The 18,001-nt window shown below is 41.9% G+C and overlaps 2 protein-coding genes across 5 annotated transcripts in view; both read left to right on the top strand.

The window, feature by feature from the left end:
- XPNPEP3 (X-prolyl aminopeptidase 3) overlaps window positions 1-3,083 on the top strand; it is a 31,507-nt gene extending 28,424 nt beyond the window's left edge. For all 4 annotated transcript variants that reach the window (XM_058191756.1, XM_058191760.1, XM_058191759.1 and 1 more), the window contains one exon: window positions 2,119-3,083. In XM_058191756.1, coding sequence (XP_058047739.1) covers window positions 2,119-2,220 — 102 coding nt within the window. In that variant the 3' untranslated portion in view covers window positions 2,221-3,083. The remainder of the gene's footprint in view (window positions 1-2,118) is intronic.
- Window positions 3,084-3,227: 144 nt separating this feature from the next.
- RBX1 (ring-box 1) lies at window positions 3,228-16,166 on the top strand. Its single transcript, XM_058191769.1, has 5 exons — window positions 3,228-3,387; window positions 5,472-5,550; window positions 13,221-13,291; window positions 13,835-13,920; window positions 16,017-16,166. Exons 1-5 carry the CDS (start codon window positions 3,310-3,312, stop codon window positions 16,027-16,029), a joined length of 327 nt encoding a protein of 108 aa, XP_058047752.1. The 5' UTR covers window positions 3,228-3,309; the 3' UTR covers window positions 16,030-16,166.
- Window positions 16,167-18,001: the final 1,835 nt, after the last annotated feature.

Raw genomic sequence — 18,001 nt, 5'->3', positions numbered from 1 at the left:
TAAGTAAAGAATATGCATCAGCTATATTAATTTGATATAATAAAGGGAACAATAGGACAGGAACGGTAGGCACTTTTGTGCTCTTATGCACGCCCCTTATAGTCCTCTTAGGAATGGAGTGAGGTCAATAGTAGACAGTTTTTGGTTGAAGATTTTGGGATTTTGAGTAGAGACTATAGAGTCAGATAATGAGTTCCAAGCATTAACAACTCTCTTGCAGAAGTCATATTTTCTGCAATCAAGTTTGAAGCTGTTGACATTAAGCTTGAATCTATTTTTTGCTCTTGTAATATTGCGATTGAAGCTGAAGTAGTCACTTACAGGAAGGATATTGCAATAGATGATTTTGCGTGTTAAACACAGGTCATGTCGAAGTCGACGGAGTTGTAAATTTTCTAATCCCAGGATTTCAAGCCTGGTGGTATAAGGTATTTTGTTGTTTTCGGAGGAGCGAAGAACTCTTCTAATAAAATATTTCTGGATGTGTTCTATTGTATTTATGTCAGAGATGTGGTATGGGTTCCAGACTGATGAGCTGTATTCGAGAATAGGTCTGGCAAATGTTTTGTACGCTCTAGTTAGTAGTGTAGAGTTTTTGGAAAAGAAGCTGCGTAAAATTAGGTTCCCATTGTTTTAAAAGCAGGAAAGAATGAAATGCTTAAGAGTACTTTTATTTTCTATTTAATACACATTTTCATGGATCTAAAACAGTATTACTTCAAGTATTATTTTTTGATACACATTTAAAGTCCAAAAAAACCCTTGAGCTGTCTAGGTTCTATCATTCTATAATATGACACTTCTGAAATCTGAAGTGACTACTGTATGGCTATAGACTTGAATTGATTTCACTCTTTATTAATCATAGGCATCTTTTTTAAAAAAAATTAGGGCCATAGTAAAAAGTAGGCAGCAGGAGAAGAAAAGTAAATAGAAACCCCCTCCTGTTTGACAGTTTGTATTTTTTTCTCCACTACTTACTGATCTTTTTCTCTATCTCAACTTTCAAACTTTAGAGGAAAAAAACACTTTCATCATTGGGATCCAAATTGACCTCTTATAGAGGACTATTAAAATTAGGCCAGGAGCCATGTACAGCCTTAGAGCTTCAGGTTACTAATTTTTGTTCTATACTAATTGATACATTAATATAGAACAGGCCAGGTAACATTTCTATGCATGTTTACTTCAACATACTTATTTAGTGATTATTCATAAAGGATTGCATGCCAATTTTGGGTAACTTTTTTTTTTTTTTGCTGGCTTCCCCCTCTCTCCTCAAGTTTTTGCTAATTTAGCTGGGAAAGCTAAGATTGTGTGTGTATTTACTAATTGAATTGGAGTTTGGGTTGCTTGATTTAATCTACAATTTATAGTCCATCTTTCAGATTAAGCTCTCACAGGACAATTACCTTAGGCACTGAAAAATGTTGTGGATACTGGTGAAATATATTCTTGGTAGAAACTCATGCTTCTACTAGAGTATTGCACTCCAGTAAGTTTAATTTTACAGAAAAGCTGCCTACCTACTTAATGCATATCTATTTTATTTAGTAAATACATATTTAGGTAAGGGTGTTATTCCAAGCCTAAAGTATGTAGATATTAAACCAAAGAAGCAGTTACTTAAGAGGAAAGAGTGAGTATATGAAAAACTAAGTTTCAAAAAATACTTTTGCATAGGTTCAGGATAGGTGGGTATCAATGATTCAGGGTATGTGGAAGTTAATAAAATATAGAACATTTTTAATTTCCTCAGTTTACTGGTTTTTTAAAGGAAAAGGAAGTAAGTGACAAGGAAAAGGCAAGTTTTTTTTTTAATGCTGGTGAAGTTTTTCTATATTATGTAAAAGCTACAATTCAGTCTTTTTGCATTTGAAACAGGCCTCTCTATACACCTTAACAATTTAGGAGTCATTATCTTGGGCTTGGGAAGTAGCTGCATGAAGTCAGCCATGCAGGCTGTTGATAAGAAACTGAGTATAGTATTCAAAGTGGCATTTTAATAATTTTAATTATGGGTATAGGATTTTAATATTTGGTTTATTAATGACTGTGATTATGAATTTAAGTCCCCTCTTTTTTTGGCTCGTTTTATTTCGTTTGCGTTGTAATCAGAATCAACGACAACCTCAAACCGTTACATCAAAATCAAAAACTGAGAGAACAAGCAAGCTTTTATGGATATGCCAAGATGCCATCTCTACAGGGACGATATGACGCAGAGCACAGCACGGAGTTCAGCGAGACTTATTTGCGAGTTAACACGCTGAGAAGATGGACGGCTATATATCGATTGTCGTCCTAATATTTCGTTCGTTAGAAGTACTGTTCAAATTTAATGGGGCTTTTCGAGCAAGGCAACACGATTTTGCTGGCTTTGGCCGCAAGTGCATTTTACACGCGATCGATTGTAACCAGATCTGGCAAACAACATCCGTGCAAAAAATGTATTGCAGGACGAAACAAAGCATCCGGGGAGACGGCGGCGAAGAGCCGCGTGCAATGTTTTGAAAAATGAAAAAATCGTTTTGCAAACCCTGGTGAAATCAAGAGTTGCTAATCGGAGCCAATGCAGGCAGGATGCACATAAAAGGTTCAGGCAGTTAAGAAGAGGCTTCCGACGCGGGCTGGTCGTAGCCCAATACACGGAGGGGGATTTTGCAGGGACCAGATGAACTGCCAACGCTGCGACTCGCTTGAAATTTGTAGGGCCGACTCTTAGCAGTTGCTTCTGAAGCTGCGAATGGCGTGACTAAGATTTGGGCTACTGCATCTTCTGTTACCAGCCCACCCACCCGCCTTTACTCCCCCCCTTCCTTTTAATTATTCCCGTGTTGTGTTTATTTCGGGCCGCGCAAATCCAGACAACCACCAGTTGGCAACAAGGAAATAAAGAAAAGGTAGGGCCGCCAGATTTGGTAACCCTGCCTTTTCTGCGGCTGATCAACTGACGTTGAGTAATTCGGGAGTATCTCTTTAAAGGAGTGTCTACGAGGCTCTACCCCTCTTCCTCCACCCACCCTGCCTGCCAGGGTTGGGCAACTGGCGAGGAGCGGCAACGAAGACGACGCAAGGGCTGCGCGTAACGGGCCCCGCCTTGGCCAGCGCCTTTAAGAGAGGAGGGGCACGTGATCAGGTCCCCCTCCTCGCTCCCCCTTTTCGTTCACACCTGCTTGTAAGAAGGGGCGGGTGTCAGCCACCGAACACAATATTAAGGGAGGGGAACCAAAGGGAAACTATCGCGTGGCTTTTATTTAATCGCGCGCATGCGAATTGAAGGCAGCTGCAGGGATTTCCTCATCCAAAATGGCTGCCGCGATGGATGTTGATACTCCAAGTGGGACCAACAGCGGTGCCGGTAAAAAGCGCTTTGAAGTAAAGAAGGTGAGAAAAGGGAAAGCGGTTTGACCTGTGATGCTAACGAAGCCGAACGGACTAGAGAGGGTGTCGATTCTTTTGAGGGGTTTCTTTATTATATGTGAGCGGGCAGATGCTTGGATTAGGCAGCATCCTTCTGGACCAAGTTTGAGAAGGGGCTGTCACGCGTGGGAGTGAGCCGCCAGGTGCTCGGGGTGTTGCGCGGCTCGGTTCGAAAGGCGATGGGAAGAAGAGAGAGGTCAGAGGAAAGTGAGGGAGAACTTTACCGGTGGACTTAAGTACTCACTAGGCTTTTTAAAGACGGCATTTCGATCACCGGCTCTCGGTAGTTCTTTGATTTGGGATGCCTGCGGGGGAGGATGTGGGGAGGGGCGCAACGGGACAGTAAGATCTCTGACCAAGAAATATTAGCTAAATGATGCATCAGGAAATTGGCTCTTCTGGCTCCTGTTCTAAGGTCATACCAATTGGTCTTCCTAATCTACATGTGACTGTGTTTGTAAATATGAACATACAGCTAGTCCTCGATTTACAACAGTTTGCTTAATGACCGTTTGAAGTTACAACAGCACTGAAAAGAGGCTTATGACCATTTTTCACACTTATGACCATTGCAGCATCACAAGGGTCACGTGATTTACATTTGGCTGCTTGGCAACTGACTCACTTCTATGACAGTTGGCATATCCTGGAATCATGTGATCCCGTTTTCTGACCTTCTGACAAGCAAAGTCAATGGGGCAGCCAGATTCACTTAACAACCGTGTGACTAATTTAACAACTGCAGTGATTCACATAACTGTGGCAAGAAAAATTGTAAAATGGGACAAAACTCGCTTAACAAATTTCTCACTCAGCAGCATAAATTTTGGGCTCAATTGTGGCCGTAAGTTGAAGACTACTTGTATTAATTTTCAATCAGTATGTGTCCTTATGACATAGTTCCACAACTTAGTCCACTAGATAAGAAAGTGTTAGGTGTATGAGACTGCACAGGTGATTTCTAAAGATACTTGTAGCTTTCACAGTGGTTGGCTAATTGGAGTGAAAGCTAAGAAAGACAAACGTGTATGTAGGACCATCTCAATGGAACAATAATTTTTCTGACTTTTCATAATAAAGGAAAATGAAATGCTTAAAAATAAATCATTGCTAACAGAGTCTGAAAGCAACTTCAGCAACATTTAGTTATATTTACTTGAAATAACTGATTTTTTCTGAATTGGTCCATACTTTTGAGTTACGAAACAATCTATTTTCTAATTGGATGGCTCATTGAAAGAAAAAAGTAAAATTTAATTGCTATTAAAATAATAGATGTAACTGCATTAAATTATTAAAATATTAAATATTACTGATTGTAGTAATTTTAGTATATGTATTGAGTGAGGTTGAGAAAAAAGTATCGGCTCTGCATTAATGATTCACTGATTATTGAGAATGGTTTCTTGTTTTTCTTATATTTCTTATATGGAGTTCACATACCCACACTTTATTTGATTTGGATTAACACTTTTTATGTATTAATATGGTAATTTGGAAACAATAGTTTGAAACTTTCACATGTAATCCATAGTTAAGTACTATGGCTTAATAGCAATAGCATTTAGACTTACATACTGCTTTACAGTGCTTTACAGCCCCCTCTAAGCAGTTTACAGAGTCAGCATATTGCCCCCAACAATTTGGGTCCTCATTTTACCCACCTCGGAAGGATGAACCGCTGAGTCAACATTGAGTCTGATGAGATTTGAATTATCAAATTGCAGGCAGCCAGCAGGCAGCAAAGGTAGCCTGCAGTACTGCATTGTAACCATGGCTAATATAAAATGAATAAGGTTTTTTATTTATTTTTGTTAATTAGAACAATAAAATACATCTACAATAACACTAGTGGTTGAGGAAAATCACTGGGACTGAATGAAAAGTGTTTATAACTAGATATGATTGGGTCTGTGTATTATATTGCTGGTCCGTAAACCATATTCAGTAAAAGAGCTAAATTGGGTCAAGGATGACTAGGAGGAAATGGGCAAAATTGATTCTTTTGTAGATACTTGTATGCACTTAAATGTCTCTTCTTTTTGTAGTGGAATGCGGTTGCCCTCTGGGCTTGGGACATCGTTGTTGACAACTGTGCAATATGCAGAAATCATATTATGGATCTCTGTGAGTACTTGTAGAGAGAATATTTATTTTATTTTATTTTATTTTTCAAATTTATATACCGCCCTATCTCCCTAAGGACTCAGGGCGGTTCACAGGCAGTTAAAATACATATAAATACAAATTAAAAAACAACAATTAAAAAACTTATTCTATTGCCTAATTTAAAAACAATATAAATAATAAAAAAAACCCCTTAAAACCAATAACTTTAAAATCTAATCCAGTCCCGCGCAGATGAATAAGTGCGTTTTAAGCTCGCGACGAAAGGTTCGGAGGTCCGGAAGTTGACGAAGTCCTGGGGGGAGTTCGTTCCAGAGGGTGGGAGCCCCACAGAGAAGGCCCTTCCCCTGGGTGTCGCCAGACGGCACTGCCTAGCTGACGGCACCCTGAGGAGTCCCTCTCTGTGGGAGCGCACGGGTCGGTGAGAGGTATTTGGAAGCAGTAGGCGGTCCCGTAAATAGCCCGGCCCTATGCCATGGAGCGCTTTAAAGATTGTCACCAACACCTTGAAGCGCACCCGGAAGGCCACAGGTAGCCAGTGCAGTCTGCGCAGGATAGGTGTAACACGGGGGCCCCGAGGGGCTCCCTCTATCACCCGCGCAGCCGCGTTCTGGACCAACTGAAGCCTCCGGATGCCCCTCAAGGGGAGCCCCATGTAGAGAGCATTGCAGTAATCCAGGCGAGACGTCACGAGGGCGTGAGTGACCGTGCATAAGGCATCCCGGTCTAGAAAGGGGCGCAACTGGCGCACCAGGCGAACCTGGTGAAAAGCTCTCCTGGAGACGGCCGTCAAATGGTCTTCAAAAGACAGCCGTTCATCCAGGAGAACGCCCAGATTGCGCACCCTCTCCATCGGGGCCAATGACTCGCCCCCAACAGTCAGCCGAGGACTCAGCTGACTGTACCGGGATGCCGGCATCCACAGCCACTCAGTCTTGGAGGGATTGAGCTTGAGCCTGTTTCTCCCCATCCAGACCCGTCGGCCTCCAAACACCGGGACAGCACTTGATAGCTTCATTGGGGTGGCCGGTGTGAAAAGTACAGCTGGGTGTCATCAGCGTACAGCTGGTACCTCACACGAAGCCACTGATGATCTCACCCAGCGGCTTCATATAGATGTTGAACAGAAGGCGAGAGAATCGACCCCGCGGCACCCACAAGTGAGGCGCCTCGGGGCCGACCTCTGCCCCTGTCAACACCGTCTGCGACGGTCGGAGAGATAGGAGGAGAACCACCGATAAACGGTGCCTCCCACTCCCAATCCCCCCAACCGGCGCAGCAAGATACCATGGTCGATGGTATCGAAAGCCGCTGAGAGGTCTAATAGGACCAGGGCAGAGGAACAACCCCTATCCCTGGCCCTCCAGAGATCATCCACCAACGCGACCAAAGCCGTCTCCGTGCTGTAACCGGGCCGGAAACCGGACTGGAACGGGTCTAGATAGACAGTTTCATCCAGGTGCAGAGGAAACTGATATGCCACCATACTCTCTACAACCTTCGCCGCGAAGCGAAGGTTGGAGACCGGACGATAATTACCTAAGACAGCCGGGTCCAGGGAGGGCTTCTTGAGGAGGGGCCTCACCACCGCCTCTTTCAAGGCGGCCGGGAAGACTCCCTCCAACAAGGAGGCACTCGTAATCGCCTGGAGCCAGCCTCGTGTCACCTCCTGAGTGGCCAGCACCAGCCAGGAGGGGCACGGGTCCAGTAAACACGTGGTGGCATTCAGCCTACCCAACAACCTGTCCATGTCCTCGGGAGCCACAGGGTCAAACTCATCCCAACAAATGTCACCAAGACCACCCTCAGACGCCTCATCTGAATCGCCGCAATTTTGGTCTAGACCGTCTCGGAGCTGAACGATTTTATCGTATAGATAACCGTTAAACTCCTCAGCACGTCCCTGCAACGGGTCATCCCGCTCCCCCTGGTGAAGGAGGGAACGGGTCACCCGAAAAAGGGCGGCTGGGCGGTTATCTGCCGACGCAATGAGGGAGGAGGCGTAGCAACGCCTCGCTTCCCTCAGTGCCACTAGGTAGGTCCTAGTATAGGACCTAACTAGTGTCCGATCAGCTTCTAAACGGCTAGACCTCCAGGAGCTCTCTAGGCGTCTTCTCCGGCGTTTCATCCCCCTCAGCTCCTCGGAGAACCAAGGGCGGTCGGGATCTCGGCGGGGTCACAGGCCGCAGAGGCACGACACGGTCTAAAGCCCCAGCCGCAGCCCGTTGCCAGGCTGCGGCTAGTTCCTCTGCCGTGCCGTGAGCCAGACCCTCAGGAAGTGGCCCAAGCTCCGTCCGGAACCTCTCCGGGTCCATCAGGCGCCTGGGGCGGAACCAACGTTGTGGTTCCGTCTCCCTGCGGTGTTGAGTGGCGGTCAGAAAGTCCAGGCGAAGGAGAGTGATCTGACCATGACAAAGGTTCTATGACTACATCTCTCAAATCCAGATCCTTCAACCACTGACCAGAGATAAAAATAAGATCCAGAGTGCCACCCCCGATGTGAGTGGGGCCATCAACTACTTGAGTCAGGTCCAAGGCCGTCATGGAAGCCATGAACTCCCGAGCCACTGTCGATGGCGAGCCGGCAGATGGCAAATTAAAGTCCCCCATGACTAAAAGTTTGGGGTCTCCACTGCCACCCGGCAAGCACCTCCAGGAGCTCAGGCAGGGCAGCTGTCACGCAGCAAGGAGCCAGGTGCGTGACCAGCAAGCCCATCTGACACCTATGACCCCATCTCACAAGAGGATTCACACCCGGCAATCTGAGGTACAGTGGTCTCCCTCGGCTCTAGACTCTCTTTAATAGCAACCGCCACCCCCACCCCTACCCTGGGCCTCGGCTGATGGAATGCACGGAAACCCGGTGGGCACATTTCGACCAGGGGCACGCCCCCTTCAGTGCCCAACCAGGTCTCCGTAACGCCTATAAGATCCGCGGCGCCCCCCTGGATAAGATCGTGTATTAGGGGGGCCTTATTGGCCACGGACCGTGCGTTGCATAACATCAGACGAAGGCCCAGGCTCTGAGGGTCTTGACCATCCGGGAACGGAAAAGTCAGAGGATCGGGCACGCGATCGCTTGCAGACATCGAGCAGCGTGACCCCTAGACCGATCGATCCCCCTTCCGCCATATCTGCCCCTCCACTTACCGTGCAAATGGAACCACCCTCACAAAAAGGAACACATTCCCCCCCCATAACCTCCGAACCCACTAAATAATCGCCACGAGCGCGCGCAGGGACTGGTTTCCCTCCCGACGGGCTACCCCCAACACCCGCCCTAACCCTCCCACCCCTTAAAAATGCCCTATCTAAAAACCCCAAAGGCTCTTCCTCTTAGCATGCCACCTCTGTGGGTCCCAAGACCCGTCATTGAGGCCGGCCCTTGGTAGTGAGCAGGCCATTCCTGCGGCGGGGGCACCTGCAGGCGCAAGAGTTCATGTGCAGCGTAACGCATAGAAAATGCGAATCGGTGAGGGTGCTAAGATGGTAACATCCCAGATGGTAAGGCGTTAAAGATGGATCCTCCAACGGATGTCCAGATGTCAAAGAGGACAAATAAAGCTGGAACCAGATGAAGATGATAAGCCCAGGTAAACAGGCCGGCAGCCTCCATGGTAAACCTATGGAAAATGTTTCTACAGAAGGTCTTAATAAGGTAGAAATGGCCGTCAGTCTGTTCATAGTCCATAGTCCAATCCAGTCCAGTCCAGGAACCCGTGGGTATAAATACCTGACGACCCAGCTTCGATGGTCAAAAGTCCGGGGGGGGGGGGGAGGAAGGCAGGCCATACAGCAAAAGGCAGATGAACAAAGCACGATGTAATGTGCCAAAAGTGCCAGAAGAGGGAGCCAAACCATAGCCTTGCCTCCGGCCTCATCTCCGACCACGGCCTCACCACGCCCGCCGCCGATGGAACCGATGGGGCCGCAGAACACTGGACGCCGCTGGACGGGCGCCTCGCGGCCCACAAGGCCTCGCCAGGCGCAACAAAGCGCCGATGGAACTGGCGGGCCCATAACCAGGCGAACGGACCGGAATCCATGCCCCAGCTGGAATCGGGCCGAATTCTCATCGCCGCTGGAATCGGCTGGAGCCGGGCCGAAATCGAGGCCTGCAATCAGCACAGGCAGCAGCAGGCCTCCCTCGCCTCCCTCGCGTCCCCAAAAATGGCCACCACCAACCGGTCCGCCGCTCTTCCCTCGGCCCGTTCTTGGCTGCCGCACATCCGAGAGGGCCAAAAGACCTCTCCTGCGGCTGCCAAGTAGATGATGCAACACTCCGAGGGACAGGAGCAGCCTGGTAAGTCATCTGGAGTCCCCCATTTCGGGAAAAGCACCCCACGCCGATCCGAGCTCCTCTAGTAAACCGCCATCCTCGCGCATGCGCAGAGCCTTCAATCTCAACCTTCAATATATGTGTTTGTGTATTGCAAGTCCTATAATTACAGATGTGCAAAGACTAATAGAAAAGTCCAGTGACATGATGAAAAAACAACTTGAAATGGAAAGTAGGGCAACAATTGCCTGCCACCATTTGTGTTAGATTCCCCATCCCACTCCCATTTGGAGTTATATTCATAGTTCTGGGTCTGGGTTCCCAACTTTCAAATTTTCACTGAATTGCAGTTTCTTTGTAGGCTGGAGATTATGAATGTCATGACTATAAACTGGTTTTTGGTTTTTAAAGAGAAAACCTTTGAGACAAGCTAAAATTTCTGCCTTTAAAGTTTGCTTTCATTATGGAATGGTGAGGCAAATTAAGCCATTGTCATAATTGCTTCTGAATCTGTTTTCTGACACTAAAAACATTTGTGTTGTTTTATGCTTCTCTCAAGGAGTGAAACAAGGGTGAATAATGGCTGAAGTATATCTGTTGTGGGTCTTGTTATGAGGCTAATCAGTCATATGCTAGAGCATGAGTGTCAAACTTGCAAAATCATGTGATGTATCACGACATTTTTCCCCTTCAGGGAGCTGGGGTGGGCATGGCCTATGTGTGAATATCCAGCCCGCGGGCCCCCAATTTTAAACGCGTGTGCTAGAGTATTCAGTCGACGAAAAAAGCAAAGAAAATCACTTTGTTGAATCTGTTGCATTACGTAACTATTTAGAACAGGTTTGTGGAGTGACATCAAGCCTTCTCTTAATTTACTGAAAATGCTGAAGATCTGCTATAATAAATTCCCTAAATTCTGTCAAGCTAGCAATTTGATGCAGATTCTATTCAAGCATGTTTTCCTGTATGTTTTCCATCTCTGTGTGATCAATGTTTCCTTCCCTGCTTCAGAGTATTGACAAGATTCTTGAAAAAATATGCCCAAATACCTATGTTTTCAATTGTTGCAGATAACACAACATGAAAAAGCTAGCTGAAAGAATGGCTGGATACATTGAGGATTTGTTTCTGTATCATCAGGCCAGACATTTATCTATTTTAAATGGTCCTGTATTTTCACTGCAAGAATACATACCTTATCTGGCAATGCTTGTAGATTTACTGAAGGAGCATATCTTGGCGTCCAACACCATTCTTTGGGCTGATACATCTTCTAAGTTTTCCTTAGGGACAGCCCTGGCATACTCCTGCTAATCTCAGATTTGTAATACTGCTATATATTCTGTACATCTTCCTTAAAAAGTAATCCAGAGATGAAAGTTAGTGCAAGATACCACAAATATATTACAACTAAGCTAAATGCATTATGTTGTTGTTGTTGTTGTTGTTAGTTGCGAAGTCATGTCCGACCCATCGCAACCCCATGGACAACGTTCCTCCAGGACTTCCTATCCGCTACCATCCTCTGGAATACATTTAAGCTCACGCCTACTGCTTCAGTGACTCCACCCACCTCATTCTCTGTTGTCCGTTCTTCTTTTGCCCTCAATCTTTCCCAGCATTAGGCTCTTCTCCAGTGAGTCCTTCCTTCTCATTAGGTGGCCAAAGTATTTGAGTTTCATCTTCAGGATCTGGCCTTCTAAAGAGCAGTCAGGGTTGATCTCCTCTAGGACTGACTTGTTTGTTCGCCTTGCAGTCCAAGAGACTCGCAGGAGTCTTCTCCAGCACCAGAGTTCAAAGGCCTCAATTCTTTGGTGGTCAGCTTTTCTTATGGTCCAACTTTCAAGCCATACATTGCAACTGGGAAAACCATAGCCTTGACTATTTGCACTTTTGTTGGCAGGGTGATGTCTCTGCTTTTTAGTACGCTGTCTAGATTTGCCTTAGCTTTTCTCCCCAGGAGCAAGCGTCTTTTAATTTCTTGGCTACAGTCCCCATCTGCAGTGATCTTGGAACCCAGGAAAATAAAGTCTGCCCCGGAGTATGGCACATTACAGCCATTTTAACTTTTTGATATAATCTACTGTGTCATTGTTCTGAAACACCTACATACAACTGGGTAGTGGAAATGGTATGAATAACATGGTTTATTATATAGCTGGACTCTAGAATTTGGTTGCGAAATTTTCAACTCCCTAAAATATTGCTACAAGATGCTACAAGTTTGTATTGCTTTAAAATTTGCAATGATTGCTGAGAAAAATCATATTGTAATTTGGAATTAAATTGCTTCTAATGAAATCTAGCTCTTTTTCTCTTTTTCAGTTTAACTACTTCCCTAAATTGATGGTTGCTTGATAAAGGCTAGGAAATTGAAGCTGCATGTGTAAAATGAAGTTCACAGTGGTTTATGACACAGCTATTGTATTATAAATGTTGTAGCCTGTTTTTAATAGCATTTGATTGTCCATCAGAATCATGGATTCGGAATGTAATTAAATTGAACTCTGCTTCTGAAAACCCATATGCAATCCTTAGTTTTCTGCCAAAAGCAGTTCATATACTTCCAATGGACTATTTTGGTGAACAGAATTTGCCAAAAATAAACTGATAATCCCAATTTGCCTTGAGCACCATTTCTTAATTTTGAGATTCAGAATAAATAGTCATTCAAAATTCAAATGAATAATAAATTTCCTTTTCCATTTGCAAAGAAAAAAATATGGAGTCTGAGCAATTGTTGTTATTCCTCTTGATTTGTTTTCTTTTTACTTGTCATTTTTGCTGTTTTTAATGTCTTGATATTAAATTTATTGTAAATGGTTAAAAGAGATTTCAATAGCAAGTATACCACATTAAATAAATAAATTTAGCTAAATGTAGATGGAGACATAATTATGCTAGTATTTTTACTAATTTTCCTTTTCTGTTACATTGCAAATTATTATTTGAATGCAGTGTTTGAAGGCTTTTAGGGCTGCACTCAGGCTTTGGAGAGTTATCAGTTACACATCCATGCAATATATTCTAATAGAAGGCATATTTTTATGCCCAACCCCTTTTTCTTTGTTTTCTCTTTTTTATTTGGTTTTAAGACTCATTCCAGTCATGGATGGACAAATTTGTCCATGTCATTATGATTATGAGAACCGGTGTTGCTTGCTATGCTTGGTCTGTTGGCTTCTATAGCTTCTTATTATGTAATGAAAATAAAAAATGGAGAAATTGTTTATTATGTCGTATTGAACCTTCTTTGTTACTCATACAGTATAGCTGTCTCGTTTCTCCAGTCCCACTTTTAGCAGAGAACATACTTGTCATCACAGGTTCTTGTTTCATCTACTCAAATAACTAGTTATGAATCATAACATTAATGTTCTTGTTCTTGCAGGTATAGAATGCCAAGCTAACCAAGCATCAGCTACCTCGGAAGAATGCACTGTTGCATGGGGTGTTTGTAATGTAAGGAATCTACTTTCATGCCGTTTAAATACATTTTTTATTCCAGTAGCAATAAGAATTACTAATAATTTCCAGTATTAAATAAATTAGAAGTCTTAAGAAGCAAAATATTTAGAAACAGCCTCCAAATTTGGGGGAATGCAGTGAACCTAATAGCATTCTCCTTTGTAACATAACTGAAATTTGTTTGCGCTAGTGTATTTGGTTGAAACTGTTTTATTTATTAATTAATTTTTTATGCTGCCCATCTCACCAATCCAGCACTCTGGGCAATTTACAATATAATAAAAAGGTGAAAAAGATAATATAAAGCAATTAAAATTAAAGGGCTTAAATAGAAAGCAAAAAACTGAAAGGATGGGTAACAGAGAGCGTGGGGACCTTCTCTGTACATCAGGCTTTGCCTTGCAATTCCTGGTGATAATTTTTACCCAGAATATGCTGGTGATCTCATCATCTTCTGAAGTAATTCTACAAAGTTAAAATAGAAATAAAACAGTTTACAGCATGCTGTTTTCATAACTTTCCCTCCTTTTTTTTTAGCACGCTTTCCATTTTCACTGCATTTCCCGCTGGCTTAAGACTCGGCAGGTATGCCCATTAGATAATCGAGAATGGGAGTTTCAGAAGTAAGTATCATATACTTGCCTAAATAAGAGAAATACAGTTAACCATAGCATATGCATAATTTCATCTAGGTGTTTTGATTATAGATTATTTACATTAAGAGTGTTTTGGCAAGCTGAAATTGGCACTTCCATCTGCTTTAAAGGGATGTAGATGAAGTACAACATTACAATATCTGCTTAAAAGGAAGTACATGAACATGTATGAATTAATCCTTTAGGCAGCAGAGAAAAGTGTCATTGATAAAAGTATAGCATATCCATATATAAAGTATACAGACTTATATTCAAGATTGCACATACATTTCATTATATAAGTAGAATGATTGTGTACAAATCCCCAGATTAAGAATGCCCTGATTTAAGAATAACCCACAGTTAAGAACAGAGCCTATTGCAGCAAAATTTGAGTTAAATATACAGTGATTCAAGTTAAATACATAATGGTTAATTATTCAATATTACTTATACAATTATATTGTTCCAGCTTACATACAAATTTGACTTAAAGATAGACCTTGGGAAGGGTAGACCTTAAAATGGGGACTATCTGTACTCAGGACTAAACGTCTTTGGAAATAAAGGTAGTTAATCTGATATTTGTTAAAATACCAATAACAATATAAAGTATATTTTTATAAACTTGATTTGATAGATACAGATTTGCAACTGAAGAATTGAGCAGATTTGCAACTACATTAGTAACAGTTTATGGCAAAATGACTGTTAAATCTAATAATTTATCAGTGTTTTGTTATTGTAATAAGCAGCAATAACATCTCTAAATCATGGAGAGATTTCTGTTGATCTTAATTAATATATAAGAATCAATAAGATTGCAGCATTATAAACAAAAGCGTCAGTGATAGAATTTCAGATATTTTCAACATTCTGTGACATGTAATGTAAATCATACAACACATTTCAGATCAAGTGTGCCCATAGTTAAATATGGTATAAGCATGATGTTTCGTTCATTTTTAAATGGCAGAATTGCCAGCCTGTGCAAACTAGCAGTTAACCAGCAGTGCACTGATATAGAGTTATTTAGTATTTGCTAAATAAATACTAATTTGCAGGTGCTATCCCTTAAATCAGGAAAATGCAACCTAGTTTGCTCTAGATGATTTCAACCACCTCATATCTGTCCCTTTAAACATGAGCAAGAACAAACTTTTGAGATTTTGGCATTCAAAACTTCTGCAAATCAGCAATTTTTCTGCAAGTCAGGACTCTTTCAAATTAAGAACAACTTCTGGTGGTTTCATGGAAATGTTTATGTAGTTTTCTTACCAACCAGAAGTGACTTACTAACACTTTCTTCCACTTTGTTTTTTAAAAACCAATTTAGCTAACCTTCCTGCTATTTCCTATTGGTCTCCCATCCAAGTACTATGTATATAGCACAGGCCGAGTTATTTGCAGGACTATCTCTCTCTGAGAATATATATCTGCTCATCCCACTTTGTTAGAGTGGACGCACTCCAGGTTCTCTTCCCTTAAGTGTTGTGTCTTTTTCATGGCTGCCGCAGCCCTTTAGAATAGCCTCCCACCTGAGATCTGAGGGATCCTTACCGTTTTAATCTTCTGGTAGTCCATGAGATTTTCCCTCACGCTAGGATGGGAGTTTTGTTGGGAAGCTGTTTGGCCTGGTGCCAGAGAGAAGGGTATATACCAAAACCTGTATGTATGTATGTGTGTGTGTGTGTGTGTGTGTGTGTGTGTGTGTGTGTATATATATGTATGTATGTATGTAGGTCTTTGGTTATTCGGGTTTTCTCCCGCGTAAAATTGGAAGTGTCTTGGCGACGTTTCGACGAAGTCTCATTCGTCATCTTCAGCCTGAAGATGACAAATGAGACTTCATCGAAACGTCGCCAAGACACTTCCAATTTTACGCGGGAGAAAACCCGAATAACCAAAGACCTACATACAAACACCCGCGAAAACCTCAGAAAACATATATATAACTTCTCTATATGTATAGAAGTATATATATATATATATAACTAAATAACTTCTTTGTAGATTGGAAAAATGATTGTATTCTGACATAATTGCTGCTTTGCTCTAAAAGGAAAATACTTTTTTTTTTCTAGGTATGGACATTAGCAGGAGAGCCGAGATCCCCAAGTTTATTCTGTCTTAACTTAAGCTTTCCACAATGCAAGTGGGCTGACTCTGTTATACCATTTTTGTTTTTTCTTAATGCAGTCATTGTGAGTAATAAACCTTTTTGGTCTCCTGTTTGAATTGCTTCTTGAATTTTTATAACTTTAATTATTTTAAAGTAGACATCAATTCCTTGCAATTACATATTCTGAATAATTATTTACACATAATCCATAATTGTGCATATATTTGACTAATGCAACCTATAAAAAGCATGCGGTCAGAAATGTCCCTTGAGTAAACAAATGCAGCTGTCATCAAATCATAACATTTAAAACTTTTAGAGATCAGCAACAAGCCATTTCTTCTCAATTTCTCATAAAAGGTAAGAATGTTAGAACATCTTTCATGGTCTACAGCAGCAAAATGCTAAATCATCTACATCATTCCTATGTGGAATTAGAGAAGTTCAGTAATGTTTCTAAGTTATGACAAAGTGCTCATGTAAGAAGCAAAGAAAACCTGGTAATTTCAATAAGCCATGAGCAAATCATCTTGAATCTGATTGTGTGTTTTTCTGATTTCAGAAATAAATCCAGATTTATAACAGTAATGTTCATACTACCAAAAGGATATTAAACTGATTAGAAGTTCATATTTTTCACAAATTCTTAATAACTTGTACAAATGCATATATTTCAACTATAGCCTGACTATAGGAATTTCTAAACTGGCTGAATAAGCAAATAGTATAGTGGCATCTCACAGAATGGTGAATATAAAATATTTTAATTCTGATCCATAGGATTATTCAGATTGTGGTGCAGAGCAAAATGTTTGCAGGGCAGAAATTTTAGTAACATCATTTTCACTTAACTCATTCAGATAGTCCTCATCTTACAACCATAACTGAGCCCAAAATTTCTGTTGTTAAATGAAACATTTGTTAAGTGAGTTTTGCCACATTTTGAGACCTTTCTTGCCACGGTTGTTAAATAAATCACTGCAGTTGATGAGTTAGTAACCCGTTTGTTAAGTGAACCTGGCTTCCCCACTGATTTGGTGGTGGGAAGGTCACAAAAAGTGATCACATAGCCTTGACACACAGCAAAACCATCATAAATATGAACCAGTTGCCAAGCATCTGAATTTTGATCAACATAATATTGGGAATGCTGCAGAGGTCGTAACTCTGAAAAACAGCCATAAATCACGTTTTTCAGTGCCTTTGTAATTTTGAAAAGTCACTAAATGAGCTGTTGTAAGTAGAGTACTACCTTTATATGCAGAGAGTAAGGGGGCATTCAAAAGCTTCTAAACATATTTTAAAGGCATATTTTATACAAATTTGTATAACTGAATCTTAAATGTTTATGAGTCCCTAGTAAAAATAGTTTCATTCAACAATTAAGGGTTTTTTGGGGCGGTGGGGGATGAATCCAAAAAGAACATAATCCAGTCCTCTATACTTTTGGTTCTTCCAGTATCAGTCCTATGCACAATATCTTTTCTCAGGGTCTTCCTTGGTCTTTGGTTAAGCTGGTAATGGGCCTTTCCTTCAGTACCTTTATGCTTCTGATGCTCTTTCTGTTCTTTCTCTTCTACACATGCAAAGGAATGAAGAACTTGGCCTTCAACGGAAGAGAATATTTGTAGCTCAAGTTTGAACTGTGGGGTCCTTGGTGCTGTTTGAGCATGATTGGTTTCCTTGAGATGCTTCATTACCAAACTAAATAAGTTGTTACCTAGTTTGGTAATGAAACATCTGCAAGAAAACAACCTCAGAGAGTATCAAGAACCCTTCCGATTGGTCTTTGTTCAGCAGTCATCTTTTTGCTTTCAGGTGAAGACCTTGTGTGGATGTGTTCACATGGTGCACTAGTTAACTATCCTTTACTAATAATTTTCTGAATTAGCATGATACACAACCATATTATTTAGCACAGTGACTTTTAAAAAGGCTAGTTTTTGC

This window comes from Ahaetulla prasina, chromosome 7 (genome assembly GCF_028640845.1).
Source record: "Ahaetulla prasina isolate Xishuangbanna chromosome 7, ASM2864084v1, whole genome shotgun sequence".
Classification (NCBI taxonomy): domain Eukaryota; kingdom Metazoa; phylum Chordata; class Lepidosauria; order Squamata; family Colubridae; genus Ahaetulla; species Ahaetulla prasina.
Note: the sequence above shows the minus strand (reverse complement) of the source record. Positions and strands in the feature narration are given on the sequence as shown.